This window comes from Solanum stenotomum, chromosome 4 (genome assembly GCF_019186545.1).
Source record: "Solanum stenotomum isolate F172 chromosome 4, ASM1918654v1, whole genome shotgun sequence".
Classification (NCBI taxonomy): Eukaryota; Viridiplantae; Streptophyta; class Magnoliopsida; order Solanales; family Solanaceae; genus Solanum; species Solanum stenotomum.
The window spans coordinates 65,769,773-65,785,813 of NC_064285.1; the positions used below are offsets into that span (position 1 = coordinate 65,769,773).

The following is a 16,041-nucleotide window of genomic DNA, read 5'->3' on the forward strand; positions in this document are numbered from 1 at the left end:
AGTCATAAATCAGGCTTTATTTACAATCCGTTGCTAGACATTATTCTAAAATTTGTATTGGATTAATTATTTACTAGTATGTTATTTCCAATAGTTAGGAATATTGAGGTGGATGCATAAGTATACTAGAAGAGATAAGATAATTAAAATTAAAGATATTTGAAATAAAATAAGAGTGACCTTCGTGGAGAATAAGATGAGAAAAGCGACGTTGAGATATTCAGATATATGAAGAAGAAATGCACAAATGCATCCCCCAATGAAAAAGTGCGATAAGTTGGCTATAATGAGTTTAAGGAGAGATATATAGGCCGAAGAAGTTTTGAGAAAAGGTGATTACACACGAAAAATCGGGGAATTTGGGCGATTCTTAAAAAAGGGCTTATAAATGCAGAAATGGACGTTAAAAAAACGGTGTGAGTATACGTGAAGGTTCCCCAACTCATTAAGGAGGTCCTCATAAAGTTTTTTGAGAAAAAAAATTCGGGTGCTCCGGGCGCCAGATCCATGGGTTAATCACACGAAAAATTAGGGAATTTGGGCGATTCTTAAAAAAAAAGACTTGTAAATGCGAAAATGGACGTTAAAAAAATGATGTGAGTGTACGTAAAGGTTCCCCAACTCATTACAAAGGTCCTCATAAATTTTTTTGAGAAAAAAATTCAGGTGCTCATGGCACCGGATCCATGGGTAAATACATACAGAAAATAGGGGAATTTGGGCAATTCATAAAAAAAGGCATGTAAATGTAGAAATGAGCGTTAAAAAAATGGTGTGAGTGTATGTAAAGGTTCCCCAACTCATTAGGGAGGTCCTCATAAAATTTTTTGAGAAAAAAATTTCGGGTGCTCCAAATGTCAATCCATGGGCAAATACACACAAAAAATCGAGGAATATGACGATTCTTGAAAAAAAGCTTGTAAATGCGAAAATAGGCATTAAAAAAATGGTGTGAATATACATGAAAGTTCCCCAATTCACTACGGAGGTCCTCATAAAGTTTTTTGGAAAAAAAATTTGGGTGCTCTGGGCACCAAATCCATGGGCTAATACACACGAAAATTGGGGAATTTGGGGCGATTCTTAAAAAAGGGCTTGTAAATGCGAAAATGGGCGTTAAAAAATGGTGTGAGTATACGTGAAGGTTCCCCAGCTCATTAAGGAGGTCCTCATAGAGTTTTTTGAAATAACATTTCGGGTGCTCCGGGCGCTAGATCAATGGGCTAATACACACGAAAAATTAGAGAATTTTGGCGATTCTCAAAAAAGGGCTTGTAAATGCGGAAATGAATGTTAAAAAAATAGTGTGAGTATACGTGAAAGTTTCCCAACTCATTAAGGAGGTTCTCATAATGTTTTTTGAGAAAAAATTTCGAGTGTTGCAGGCGCTAGATCCATGGGCAAATACACATAAAAACTCGGGGAATTTAGGAGATAATTAAAAAAGGGCTTGTAAATGCGAAAATGAGCGTTAAAAAAATTGTGTGAGTATACGTAAAAGTTCCCTAACTCATTACGAAGGTCCTCACACATGAAATGATACATGTTTAACTTAATGAGGACATGAGCTAAGATAATAGGTAATGGAGGTCACAGTACGGAGTAGAAGGTCAATAAGTGGTTGAACGTTATTTCAATTTCTCACGAGATAAGTTTGGTGGTAATTAGATACACCATACATGTTTCCTCATTCATAGATAGTAGCATTATTTTTGTTATCTCACGTTATATCATATGCTCCAATTATCACATTAATTGGCTATTATTACTATTCCTTATATTTTGAATACTATGTTGTGCTTTTTCTTATAATTATTTATTATATCATATTTACTTTTCTATTTTTTTTCAAACTATGACTTAAGTCGTCGGTATTTTGAAAATAAAATTTGTATATACTCTATTCTATTACTGTGATAAAATTTAAGGGGTCAAAATGTATAAAAATAAGTTAGGTGGGTGCAAAAGCCACTTATTACTAATTAAAGGAAAAATGGTGCACACTCATCATTTAGATTAAAGTGTAAATTGAAGTTCAAAAGCTAACGACGTCGTTGAGAGATAGGGTTTTTCGCCGCAGCCGGTGGTTTCAGCACTGTGATTTCTAGGGTTTAGGCCGGAGAAGACGACGGAGGAAGATGAAGCCGGTAGTAGGAACAGTAGTGTCTAACAAGATGCAGAAATCAGTAGTGGTGGCAGTGGATAGACTCTTCCACAACAAGGTTTACAATCGATATGTCAAACGGACCTCCAAATTCATGGCTCATGATGAGAAGGATGAATGCAACATCGGTGACCGCGTATATACTCTCTCTCTCTCTCTCTCTCTCTCTCTCTCTCTCTATTATCTGTTGTGAAAAATCGTTTTTTTTTTCAAGTTTGCTGATGATATTGTTGTGATTTTTGATTGAGAATTTTTAATTATAAGCTCATTAGCTTGCAATTGGCTTCAAAATAATTGTTTGTGTCATTGATTAAATAAAAAAGCACCTAAATTTACCCATTACCTAGACTAATTGTAGAGATTCATATGTGTGTTGTTGTGATCTGTTTGTGTGTAGTGGAATTAGGTGAAAAATTGATGTCAAAATACGTGTTTGTTTTAGTGCAGATTAATGAAACAGCTATAATTACTCATACATATACACATTGTAGAGGTACATTTCATTTTCCTAATTCTTGGTTGGACTCTCCTTTTCTTGTAATCTGGTTGTAGGTACCATGAGTTGGTGAAAGATTGGTTTTTTCTAGTGATGTTGCTGATGATGTTATTTTGTTTTTTTTGATTATTCAAGTGTATTAGGTTTTGAGCTTGTAAACTTGCAATGAGACTCCAAAGTAATCGTTTGTTTTAATGAAGAACAAAGAAGCACCCAAAATAGCATTTCTAAACTCATTGTGGAGCTTCTTTTTTGTCCAAATTCGTAGTTGGCTATGTGTTCTTATCTTCTATGCTTGTAATCTGGTTTTTGGTACATGAAGTGGGTGAGTCATCCTCTTTTTTTAGTTCAAAATTTTGTTAACAATGTTATTTCCCTTGGGTTCAATAAAGTGGGTTGGATACCATGAGGTCTCAGGATCAAACCCAAGTGGAGGCAAAAACACCAAGTGATTTCTTCCAGTGTGTCCTAGCCTTGCTGGGTACTTGTGTTGATTGGTGGTCGCAGGTACTATGTGGAATTAGATGAGGTGTTCTCAAACCAATACACCACAATTATAAAAAAAGAAATGTTGTTATTAATGATGTTATTTCCCGATTGCAACTTTGTATAGAAGGGGGTTTCATGGTTGGTGTATAGTCTAATTATGATAAACCTTTGAAGACTAAATTTGAGTGGCACTGGTTATAAGAGGATTTCTATGATGGACCACAATTATTTGGAATTGTATTGTGGGTGATTTATGTGTCTTCTAATGAAATTTTTTATTATATTACACCTTGAGTTATACAAGACAAGAGAAAAGGGTAGACTTTCCCTCTGAATATTAACACATGTGAAATAGACTTCTTATCTCGATGAGGAAGAAAGTGAGTGGTGGGATGGAAGCCATGTGCGTAATTTTAGTTCAGGGAAGATTGCAGATTCCAATATAAAAAAGATTTGGTAAATTCTGAGTCTAGATGATGTATATATTTCCTTCATGTGATTTAAGGTTCTTTTGCTTTTTCCCTGTCTAATCATAATTAAATTTTCTACTATAGCTGCGGTAGGTGCAACGGAACTGATTTGTCAAGATGGTTACTTTAATCCTTTAATGTCATTGCAGTAGAACTTTCAGTTACGGCCTTTATGTACCATTGTTGCATTGTATCTGACAGTCATTCTTGTAACTTCTTGCTTCTTATTTAGGATCAATATCTCTCAATTTTTATACAGTCCCGAATTTTGCTGAAGCTTATTAGTGATTATTTAAGATTATAATTGGGGAACGAGATGTTGAGTTCTGGATGAAATTCCAATTTCAGGTTAAGTTGGATCATTCAAGACCATTGAGCAAGCGTAAGCACTGGGTTGTAGCTGAAATTTTGAAAAGAGCAAGAATTTATGTGCCTCCACCACGAACTACCACTGAGAGGGTCAACAAGACTGAAGTGCCCCCTAATGCTAGTTAGAGCTGAAAGAGAATTACTATCTCAATCTTCGCCTTGTGTATCCAGAACAAATTGCCTATTTACCAAACTTTTTTGATGTTTTTGCTCATCTACTGAGAAACAAGTACATGTCCAGCTGCTGTTTCGGCGTTGATCAACTAGATTGAAGACCATGCTAGTCAGAAACTGGTGTTTTCCAGGTTTAAAATGGTCTGCCTTGGTCAATAAACCCAAACAGCCAAAATAGTTGTTAGTGAAAGTTCTTAAGGAAGTAGGAATTCATAATAGTTGAGGCTGTTAAGCAACTAAATGTTGTATGTCCTGCAATTGCCTTATTGTCTATTTCCATAGGATCTAATCTGAAGTCTGGCACAAATTATGGTTTTCTTGTGTTACTGGCATTCCTGGCTATGAAGGTCATTTCATCTTTTTTTGTTGTGAATTTGTCTGAGTTGTGCGTCTTAATAGCGCTCTTAAACGTAGCGACAGAGAGCTATTCTTTTCCCAACCATGCACTGCACACATTTTACTACTTCTGATCAGAATATGGTGTGTCGTGTATAATCCTACAAAATCAAAATTTGAAGCAGAGTTGCTGCTAGTGAGGATTGTTTACTTGCTTATGCAAACAATGATGGACAAACAATTGAATAAAATGAAAGTCATCTATCTTTAGACAAATCTTGTTATCTGATCTATTATTTGGTTGTTATGGCAAAATGTTATTATAGACAATATGTAATACCATGTTATAAATAATAGTTCATTGTATATATTGCTTATACTTCAATACCTTTTTCTAAGCAGGATATCTGATTTAACATGAGAAATTCACATGGGAAGACATGTCCATTTTCATTCACTTAATAAACCAGTTTAATTAAACATTGCAATTTAGTTAGCTTTGACTTACTATGATTTCTCAAATAACATTGTAAAGAATTTTTTTTTTTTGTCAACAAATGGATTTGATTCCTGCCTTTTCTTTTCATATAAATAGTGTTGAACATACACAAGCTAACAACCTGATGATATTACAACTCTTTAAACTGCTGAAGAAAACAGTATTTTACCCCTCTTCAGAAGTGTAATAAAAGGAAGAAGATATGGTAAACCCCCTTTTCACAAGCATAACTATGTAGGAACTTTAATCAAATGCCCAAAATTTTCTGCTTCTACGTTGACGCGAAAACAGAGTTTCTTCTGTATCTGATTTGAACTGAAAACCTTCAATAGTCAAGTCCCAGAAGCATTCCTAGAAAACATATCTGTCTGGGGGTGCTTCTTCTGGAATCTGAAAAAAAGCAACAAGAATTTAAAAGCACGAACAATGGACGACTTCAATATGTTATAGTTTTTGTTATTTCAAATGTTTTATGGTAGCATTGAATGAAATACATGGGTAGGCATGCTTGCAGATGCACCATATATCAACTGCCAAAATTGGCTAAATGCATAACGGAATGCTATAAATGAATATACTCTTCTAGGGCGCTATGATGTTCCAGTATCATATTTCAAACCACATATGATACTCTTCGATCATACAAAACTGCATGACCATAATCCCATAGAGACATTTTCAAGGAATGTTACTTTTATTTTTAGTTTTTTCTATAGGGTCCTCTTGATTCAAAATGAGCTTAGGGACCTTCGGAAACAGCCTCCCTACCTCCATGAGGTAGGGGTAAGGTCTACGTACACTCTATCCTCCCCAAACTCCACTTGTGAGATTTCACTGGGTATATTGTTGTTGTTAAAGTCTCATTATTCAAAATGCCCAAAAGCAAGGAAATTATTTAGAGCGTACCTCCCCAATTTTCCATTCCTTCTTTGTCCAAATGCTGTTATCCCCGCTGAAGTCCTCTGTTGATGCAGTATTCCTGCAAAATAAGGGCATCAGAAAGAACAACCAAAAGGACGTCATCAAATACGATTTCAAACTTCAATAGAAAAATGAAAAGCCCAAAATATTGGTGAATCAGTTCTCCATAGTCTAAATAACAATCATGGCACAAGTTAAGTAACTACTGCTGGAACTTACGTCAAGTTGATACTGACAGGGGACGCCGTAACAGGAAAACCCCCCTGAGAAGGAGTAGGAAATTGGCCACCAGAGGTATTAGCAAAATGTGGTGAGGTTGTAGAGGTGGAAAATAAGTTCCTCCCAGAGCTTGCGAAAATATTGCTGGGTGTGGAAGGATTTTGATATGACTGGGTAGAGACTTGGGTTCCGAAGCCAAAGGAACCTGCAAACAAAGTCAAGCTAAATAAAACGCATACTCAAGAACTGACAATACTTGAAAACCCTGTCAAATTACCTGATGCTGATGTATTCCCAAATGAAAAAGCATTCGCCCCAGACGAATTTGATGTCTTAAAAGAGTTCCCAGGGAGACTGGGTTGCCCAAATGCACTAGTTGGTGGAGTTGATGTCCTGTTAGTTTGAAAAAATGAAGTCAGAAGCTGGTAAAAGCCAAAACTCTAGCATATGCAAATTTATGGTACAAACTACATATGTGAGAAAAATAATCTTTTTATTGTTTTGCATTGCTCAGTAGCTTCTCAACTGAGGGATCTGTTTCTAGTATTCACAGAATCAACTGAGTAGTACCAAAGACGATTTTAAAGAATTTCAGTGCTGGATGTTATATAAAAAAGGAACTGAGGAAGATTTGGAAGACAATTCCAATCTTCATATGATGGATGGTCAGCAAGTAAAGACACCAAGGAAAAGCTGCAGCTATCTACCTATTGAAATATAAATGTCTAAGTTTATTGGCTTGTTGGATGTAAATTAAATCATGATAAGAAGATGTTGCTGTGATAGATTTTATTAGCTTATTACTAATTGATTTTGGTTTAGCTATCAATACAATTAACTTATCAAAAAAGCCAAATTCTAGTATAAATGCACTAATGTAGGTTCTTATGCATCAGTTCTAACCCTGTATTCAGTATGGTTCCCAACTGACTAAAACTTGAGGCTGAAGGAGGAAAACTGCTTTGAGCACTCGACAATGCATTTGGTGCAGCACCAGGAAAAGGACTTTGAGTACTCAATGAGGCACTTGGTGCGGCACCAGGAAAAGGACTTGAGGCACTTGGTGCGGCACCAGGAAAAGGACTTGAGGCACTTGGTGCAGCACCAGGAAAAGGACTTTGAGCACTCAATGAGGTACTTGGTGTGGCACCAGGAAAAGGACTTTGAGCATTAGGAGCAGAAGTTGATGTAGATGCATAAGGATTTCGCAATAGATTTTCAAATTCAGCTACTTTAGAATTAACCAGGCTCCTCTCTCTCTCAACCTGCATTAACACGAGGACAGAAAAAGGTTTGTTAGAACATAGAAGCAAAATCATAAGATGATATTAGTCAATGAAATGATAAGAGTTTACTAATAAGTTGTGAATCATGTTAAGTTAGTTATCTCTCTAACTAATTTAAAGCTCTCTGCTGCACTTAAAAGTCTTCCTTTTCGATAAGATAGAATTCTTCGATTGATTTTTGAGAGTAAATTGCATTTATGCATATGTTCAGATAATGAAAACAATTTGCAATTGCATCAATCAGTATCAGCCAAGAAGACAGATCAAGAAGGTAGCAAGGGCGGTGTCTTACAATAGACATCAAGCTCTGTCCACGTTTCGCATCATCGTATGCTGCTGCTCGCAGCTCTTCATAGCTAACATCACCAATAATATCACATGGACCACTGCATACAAAACAAATTGCAACAGCTGATCAATCTCTTTGATCTACCGATTTCATGAAACAGGCATGTGTACATAGAATTTGAATATGAGCCCACCAGATATATGCAGGGTTCCATAGAATAGAAAGATGCTTCTTTTTCTTTTTTTCTACTTTCAGTTTTAGAATAGAGAAAGAGTAGAAACTAAGAGGATGCTCTCTAGAAGAGTTACAACAAGTGCACCCCATATGATATTTTAGTTTGAAAAGAAAGAGAAAATATGCAATCGCTTATCTAACCAAAATTCCTCAGACTAAGATTTGAAAATTGTCATCTCCCAAGACAGGCAGTTATAAAGTCGCCAATTAGCTTCAATTGAACAAGCTCAACCTAGAAAGAAAAAAAAGTGGTAGGCCAATGTTGAACTCTTCAACTTGGCCACTGAAGAAAGCGGAGGCTGGGCAAGAGACAAGGGAAAAACAAATATGGGGGGCAATAGCTGATAAAAAGCACAAAATAAAAAGATTATACTAGTATTTGTGTTAGTTAATGCATGATTCGTTCTTTGAGTAGTAGATCATTCAGGGAAGAGAGAGAACTATATGGGCTCTGTTGAATTGTCTCCAAACTCTATTTGGCAAATGAAAGCGAAGGATTAGAGATCTTCATTTTCCAACTCATTAACTCTCAATAATAATTAAAGAAGCTGGGTGAGTACTTAAATTGGTAAATAAATGAGAGGGCTGGGGATCTTCATATTCCAATTAATACTAATTAAAGAAACTAGATGACTCGCCAAACAAAAATGGAATAATCTTCAATGGGTCTTCTTCATGAGAGAAACTCAAAGTATGACGCAAGCTGATTTAGTAAAGTGAGTGAAGTAAAGGTAAGATCTAAAACATACTTTTTACGATGACCATAGCAGGTAAGCAGCCACAATGGCTTCTCATTATTAAAATCTTCCACAATCTGGCGTCTGCATGACTCAGCATCTGTGCAGCTTCACATGTAGCAGAACCAAATCATTAATTCCACTTAAATCATAATGCTAAAAGCAAAACAGAAAGGTTTGTGCCACAGAGCACTCACGTGTGATTAGGTGCTACAGGCTGATTGTCGGTTTGCCGCGATGAAGAACTGTTGGTAGTCGCAGAGCGAGTCCACTTGTTTTCAAAAGGCTAATAATGAAAAAAAGAAGTTAGTATGCATATGTAGACCTGATAAGAGTTTATTCAAAATAAATCGGATGACTCAATCCTAGGAGAGTTCACTGCTAGGTCACCTAGACTTTTACATTGTCATAAAACCTATCAATTCATTTTAATTCTTCATAACACCTAGAAAACGGGATAGAATCGAACCTACACATACTCATGCAGAAGTCCACAATCATAATTTTATTACATAAATATGTCATTGATCTGATAAAGAAATAATACTGGAAGTTCCAAGAACCATACATAAATATTGACTCACCAGTAAACTGTTGTTGGTGACAACAGTATGTACATTGGAAAACTTTAATTACCACAAATATAAAACAGTAAGTATTGGACTCCACATACTTATGTATAAAAATATTTAACTCCATATGTTTCCATTTATCAACCTTTCCTTAACATTCACGTGACTTTTTAGTATGAAGATAGCATCAGTGGCATTATTTTGTTTGCTGAAATCAAAAGGTGGCCTTGTAAAGATGAAACTTCAGATAGTATATGAAATTTCGTAGCAGTCTTGCTATTAATACTTCTTTTTCAGTAAACGAAAAGGACTCGTATGTTGTCAACCAAAATCCTGTTCCTTCTCTATATGTAAACCCCACAACAGCTACATTCTTATTAACACATATTTAAGAAAATATAAGGCCTGACATGACTGAATTTTCAATGGTTCATATAACTTTCAAGGCTTAAATAGCAGCAATGGCAGATTGGAACGGAAAGGAAATATGGATGGGAAGTTCACTTTTGAAGTCTTGTTACAATGTTCTAACAGGAAGACCTCTTGGTAATTCTGTAGGACATTGAAAACAAGTCTGGAAATCAAAAGTGCCCACTAAGTTATGTGTTTTGTATGTTTGGTGAACAAGAAGTTTGTATTACCATTTTAAAAAAAAAGGAGGAAGAAGCTTGTCTTTTTTTTTTTTTTATAATCGAGAAATCCGTCTGTGACCCGCCCTTTGGACCAATCACAACCTTCTAAACTCGGTGGATAATGGGCCCGCCCCTCTACCCTTCTCCACTTAAATACCAGGCTTCGCTTTGCATGGTATGGGGAGGAAGAAGCTTGTCTTACCGAGGACAACTTGCAAAAAAGTGGCTTTTATCGATGTAACAAATGCTACATGAGTTGAGAGAAATCTGGAACAATGAATCCTCTATTATTATACTGTTCAGTGGGATTTCAAGTTTGGCAGATGTTTTTCAGTATTTTGGGACTAAAATGGGTGACATCAAAATCTACAGGTGATGTTTTAATTTGTTGGAGTAGGATGGCTTTGCTGGGATTTGAACATGAGACTTCATGGTTCTCAATCCACTTCATTGGGGACTAGGCCATACCCATGGGACATTTCTAAATTTCTTATTTCCAATTCTTTATCTTTATGACTCACCATCGTTTCTTCAACTTTTAAAAATAATACCATTGTGCACTAGCAACATGTGAACAATTGAACTGAGACATAAGATAAAGAATGATATGAATTCTAGTGTCCAAGATTAAAATATCTAGAGAAGTGTAACTTATATTATATGGAGAATGACTTGTTTCTTTCTATTCATCAAGACAAGATACTTATACAAATACATATGCTTCTATGAAAGGAAAACTAATCAAAGTAAATCAAGGAACTCAACTAAGAATCTGCTCCTATAATTAAATTAGCTATATATGGAAGATATAATATTTACACCTATTATATTCTATAACACTCCCCCTCAAGCTGGAGCATAGATGTTGATCATGCCCAACTTGTCACAAAGATAATTAACCTGAGCTCCATTTAACGCCTTTGTGAACAAATCAGCTAGTTGCTCTCCTGTCTTTACATAACCGGTGGAAATCAAGTTATCTTGGATCTTCTCACGAATAAAGTGCCAATCTACCTCGATATGCTTTGTTCTTTCGTGATGCACAGGATTTGAGGCAATATGAAGAGCAGCTTGATTATCACACCAGAGTTTTGCTGGTGTAGAATGTCTCATTCCAATTTCTGTCAATATGTGATGTATCCACATGATCTCACATGTGGATTGCGCCATAGCTCTATATTCAGATTCTGCACTGGATCGCGATACAACACCTTGTTTCTTACTTCTCCATGACACCAAATTACCACCAACAAAGACACAATAACTAGTAGTAGATCGTCTATTGGTTTTACATCCAACCCAATCAGCATCAGCAAAGCACTCAATGTGAGTATGTCCGTGGTTTCCATATAAAATGCCAAGTCCAGGGGATCTTTTCAAGTAGCATAAGATCTGTTCCAAGGCTTCCCAATGTTTGACTGTAGGTGCAGACATGAATTGGCTAACAACACTCGCTGCAAAAGCAATATCTGGACGTGGTACAGTGAGATAGTTTAGATTCCCTACTTACCTCCTATATCTCTCTGGATCATCTCGGGTTAGATGCACATTAGGGACCATTGGAGTACTACAAGGTTTGGCTGCGGACTTTCCAGTTTCCACAAGTAGGTCAAGGATATACTTTCTCTGAGATAGAAAGATTCCCTTCTTGCTTCTAGTTACTTCTACTCCCAAAAAGTATTTTAGTTGTCCTAAATCTTTTGTGTGGAATTTAGTATGCAAGAATGACTTGAGTGAAGAGATCCCCGAATAATCACTTCCTGTACTAACAATGACATCAACATATATCACAAGAAGAATAATGCCAATTGTTGATTGTTTATAAAAGACTGAGTGATCACACATGCTCTTTTTCAGCCCAAATTCCTGAACTACTTCACTGAATTTGCCAAACCAAGCATGAGGGCTTTGTTTCAAACCATACAAGGATTTCTTTAGGTGACAAGCTTTACCATACTCCTCCTGAGCAACAAATCCAGGTGGTTGCTCCATATACACTTCTTCTTGGAGATTACCATGAAGAAATGCATTCTTGATATCTAGCTGGTGCAACGGCCAATTCTTAGATGCAGCTAAGGAAATAAATAAGCGAACAGAAGTGAGTTTAGCCACCGGAATGTGTCTGAATAATCCACCCCATAAGTCTGAGCATATCCTTTAGCCACTAGTCGAGCCTTAAGTCTAGCCACAGAGCCATCTAGATTAACTTTGACCACAAAGACCCATTTGCATCCCACTGCCTTCTTTCCTTTTGGTAAATCCACCAAGTCCCAAGTGCGATTCTCATCTAGTGCATGTATCTCCTCAAGCATTGCATTATACCATCCAGTGTGACTCAAGGCTTCCTTAACTGTCTTAGGAACAACGATAGAGTCTAGAGAAACAATCAAAGATCTAGACATAGAGGATAAATGACCATAGTAAACAAAATTAGCAATGGAGTATGGAGATTTGCAACTACGTGTACCTTTGCGAATAGCAATAGGGAGATCAAGATCTTCTAGAAGATTAGACGAATGAGGATCTGATGACAAAGGGACTGGTGCAGAACATGTATCAATGGCCTCTCACCTCCTCGAGTAAACTTGTACAACCGGAGGTCTTACTACCGTAGATGGTGCAGGAGCTGACGGTACAGTATCCGATTGATCCTCAATAGAAGATCTGAGAGATGGAGGGACAATATTTGATTCTTCTGTCAAAACACGGGTGACCTCATAGACTAACCACTCATCTTCCTTCCCCTGACTTGTAGAAATGGGAGGTGCATAAAAGAAAGGTGTAGTCTCTGAAAATACCACATCAGTTGATACCAAATATTTGCCAAGTTCAGCAGAATAACATCGATACCCCTTCTGAAGACGAGAATAACCCAAAAAAACGCACTTCAATGCCTTTGGATCCAACTTAGTGACAGATGGTCGAACATCTCGAACATAACAAGTGCTTCCAAACACCTTAGGTTCTACTGGAAATAGTGACTTGTTTGGAAACAAAACACTGTAAGGCACATTACCAGCAAGAACAGTGGATGGCATACGATTAATCAGAAAACAAGCCGTAGAGACTGCATCTGCCCAAAACTGTTTAGGAACCTTCATTTGGAACAAAAGTGCTCGAGTTGTCTCAAGTAGATGCCTATTCTTCCTCTCAGCAACTCCATTTTGAGAGGGTGTACAACACATGAAGACTGGTGGAGAATACCATGTTGTCTCATGTATGATTGAAAGGATTTTGACATATATTCTTTAGCATTGTCACTTCTTAGAATACGTACCGAAGAATTGAATTGTGTTTTGACTTCAGCATAGAAGGCACAAAAGTGAGTAAACACTTTTGAGCGACTCTTCATGAAATAAATCCAAGTCATACGAGAAAAATCATCCACAAAAGTAATAAAATACTTATGCCCAGTTTTGGAAATGACAGGGCATGGTCCCCAAACATCAGAATGAACCAACTCAAAAGCTGACATAGCCCGCTTATTAACCCTTGGACTTAATGAGTTGCGATGATGTTTTGCAAATCGACATGACTCGCATTCTAATGAAGAAATATTCTGGAATTGCAGACAAAGCTTCTTTAGCAAAGGTAGAGATGGATGTCCCAATCGACAAATGTGCTTCAAATGGAGACACAGCACTAGAGCAGGCAACAAACTGAGGCCCCCATTCATCCAAAATATAGAGATCGACAGATACATGTCCTTTACCAATAACCTGATTCGTCTTAAGATCACGAAACAAACAATGATCCGGAAAGAACGAAATATAGCAATTAAGGTCTCTGGCAACTTTGCTAACAGAAATCAAATTGAAGGCCAACTTTGGTAGACTTAATACTGATGACAAGGTAATGGTGGAAGTCGGTTTAACATTCCCATATCCATCACTGTTACAAGTTGATCCATCAGCTACAGTAACCGGAGAGGGAGCTTTGTGTGACTGAAAACTAGTAAAAAATGTTAGAATTACCGGTCATGTGATTTGAGGCACCTAAATCAATCACCCATTTATTTGAAGAGGTGATTAGACATGTTTTATCTGATTTAGTAAAGGCATTAACTGAAGTGGATTCCTTCAATAATTTCTGATATCGAGAGAATTCAGCAAACTCCTTTGAGGAAATCAAAATCATTTTATCAGACCTTTGAGTTCCCTGATTACAGTCAGTCATATTCCCAACAAAACGCTCACGGTACCAAAATGAATTGGTGGAGAAACCAACAAGTCCCAAACAGACAATAATCCCAAAGAAAAGACAATACAATCACCAAAATAAAATGACTAACCAGATCTGACCGCTCCAAGACCAATCTGGCCGAATAATCAGAAACGAAGGGGATGTTGACCGGAAAAGACAGCAATGTCTGAGAAGCCAACAGATTTTCTGGACAGCAACCCAAAAAATAGAAGGATGGACAGGTCGTCTTCTTTGATACTGCGTTTGAAAGTTTCGAGTTCCGACTAAATAACCTTATCGAAATAGCTCCAGAATGACTCAAGCTTCAGATTTGAGTTCCAAACAGATCTCCCACAAATATTCTTAGCACCCTTCTTGAATTTCCAGAATTTTGAAGCACCAGCTTCACTCGAGAAAGGCAGACAATCAAGCTTCAGATTTTAGAGTTTCAATCCGAACCCAGATGCCACAAAATGGATTCAGCACACTTAGACAATCAATTTCTCTAACACAGAAATGGTGTCCAGATTCAAAGGTGAAAGATAGGGCTCTCAACTACTTCCCCGAAGCCACAGTAGCTTCCGGCAAAGTCACAGTGACTTCCGGCAAAGCCAAATCCCAGCTTAGACAGTTGCTCTGATACCATGTAACTTATATTTTATGGAGAATGACTTGTTTCTTTCTATTCATCAAGACAAGATACTTATACAAATACATATGCTTCTATGAAAGGAAAACTAATCAAAGTAAATCAAGGAAATCAACTAAGAATCTGCTCCTATAATTAAATTAGCTATATATGGAAGATATAATATTTACACCTATTATATTCTATAACAGCATTATGACTTATCATGTATTAGCAGTTAAATTTGAGAATATGGAGTGAAGACTCCTCAAAATGGTACTGGGGAGCACAGTGTTTATATTAAATATAATTACTGCTAAATAATCTGCAGCAACCAGCAATAATTAGAGAGAAACAGCTAAAGTACCTTGTATTGATTCTGTTTGAGCCCCAAATCATTGGACCCTCTTGGCTGGGAGTTGCTCTGAACACCAAAACCAAAAGGGTTGGACTTTGGCCCCAAATCATCGGACCCTCTTGGCTGGGAGTTGCTCTGAACACCAAAACCAAAAGGGCTGGACTTTGGCCCCAAATCATCGGACCCTCTTGGCTGGGAGTTGCTCTGAACACCAAAACCAAAAGGGCTGGACTTTGTCTGCTGCATATTCGTATTCTGAAAATTAGAGGATTGGCTGCCAAACCCAAATGGATTTGGCTTCGGTTGTTGTTGGGCAGCATGAAGAAATTTACAACGCTCACCATATTGACAGCTGGATGAATAAGACAACAATCAGATCCTGTTTTTCATACTTAAACAAAGGAACCTAATCATACAAGGATTACTCAACTCCCATAAAGAACTGTTGGCTGATGGAGGATTTCCAAGAAGATATTCTTGTCATCAAAGATGTGATCCTCTAAGATGAGAAGATATTCTTCATATCAAGATATGATCCTCTAAGATCTTAGTATAATTGTGGTAATCTAGAATATCATATTTCTCCAACGTGGGTGGTTGATTCCGGGGCAACTGATCACATGACTAGTCTCTCTCATCTCTTCATATCATATTCCCCTTGTCCTAGCTATAAAAAAATAACTATAGCTGATGGTTCAGTTATTACTGTAGCTGGGCAAGGAGACATACCACTTGGAAAATCCTTGATACTTAAAGATGTCCTTCATATCCCAAAGTTATCTGCAAATCTCATTTCTATCCAGAAACTCACCAAAGATTCCAAATGCCAAGTAACTTTCTTCCCTTCATATTGCTTATTTCAGGAACAGAACACGAAGGAGATGATTGGGCGTGCTAGTGAGAAAGGTGGTCTTTATTGTTTGGATTTCCACAATGGTGAATATATATCTAAGAATTCCTTGTCTAGTTCATTCTTGTCTGAATCT

At 37.0% G+C, this 16,041-nt stretch overlaps 2 protein-coding genes across 5 annotated transcripts in view; one reads left to right on the forward strand and one right to left on the reverse strand.

Moving 5' to 3' along the window:
- Nucleotides 1-2,028: 2,028 nt before the first annotated feature.
- On the forward strand, nt 2,029-4,488 carry LOC125861805 (uncharacterized). Its single transcript, XM_049541672.1, has 2 exons — nt 2,029-2,300; nt 3,968-4,488. Exons 1-2 carry the CDS (start codon nt 2,139-2,141, stop codon nt 4,112-4,114), a joined length of 309 nt encoding a protein of 102 aa, XP_049397629.1. The 5' UTR covers nt 2,029-2,138; the 3' UTR covers nt 4,115-4,488.
- A 579-nt stretch (nt 4,489-5,067) lies between these two features.
- Nucleotides 5,068-16,041, reverse strand: part of LOC125863060 (zinc finger CCCH domain-containing protein 16) — a 15,319-nt gene continuing 4,345 nt past the window's right edge. Inside the window, exons 2-11 of one of the 4 annotated variants that reach the window (XM_049543203.1) lie at nt 15,283-15,407; nt 15,065-15,144; nt 8,881-8,969; nt 8,696-8,791; nt 7,716-7,809; nt 7,041-7,402; nt 6,415-6,530; nt 6,138-6,342; nt 5,904-5,976; nt 5,068-5,387 (exon numbers count right to left, since the gene is read on the reverse strand). In XM_049543203.1, coding sequence (XP_049399160.1) covers nt 5,349-5,387; nt 5,904-5,976; nt 6,138-6,342; nt 6,415-6,530; nt 7,041-7,402; nt 7,716-7,809; nt 8,696-8,791; nt 8,881-8,969; nt 15,065-15,144; nt 15,283-15,407 — 1,279 coding nt within the window. In that variant the 3' untranslated portion in view covers nt 5,068-5,348. Of the gene's footprint in view, nt 5,388-5,903; nt 5,977-6,137; nt 6,343-6,414; nt 6,531-7,040; nt 7,403-7,715; nt 7,810-8,695; nt 8,792-8,880; nt 8,970-15,064; nt 15,408-16,041 lie in introns of all 4 variants that reach the window. The other 3 variants (XM_049543204.1, XM_049543205.1, XM_049543202.1) reach the window with 3 other exon arrangements.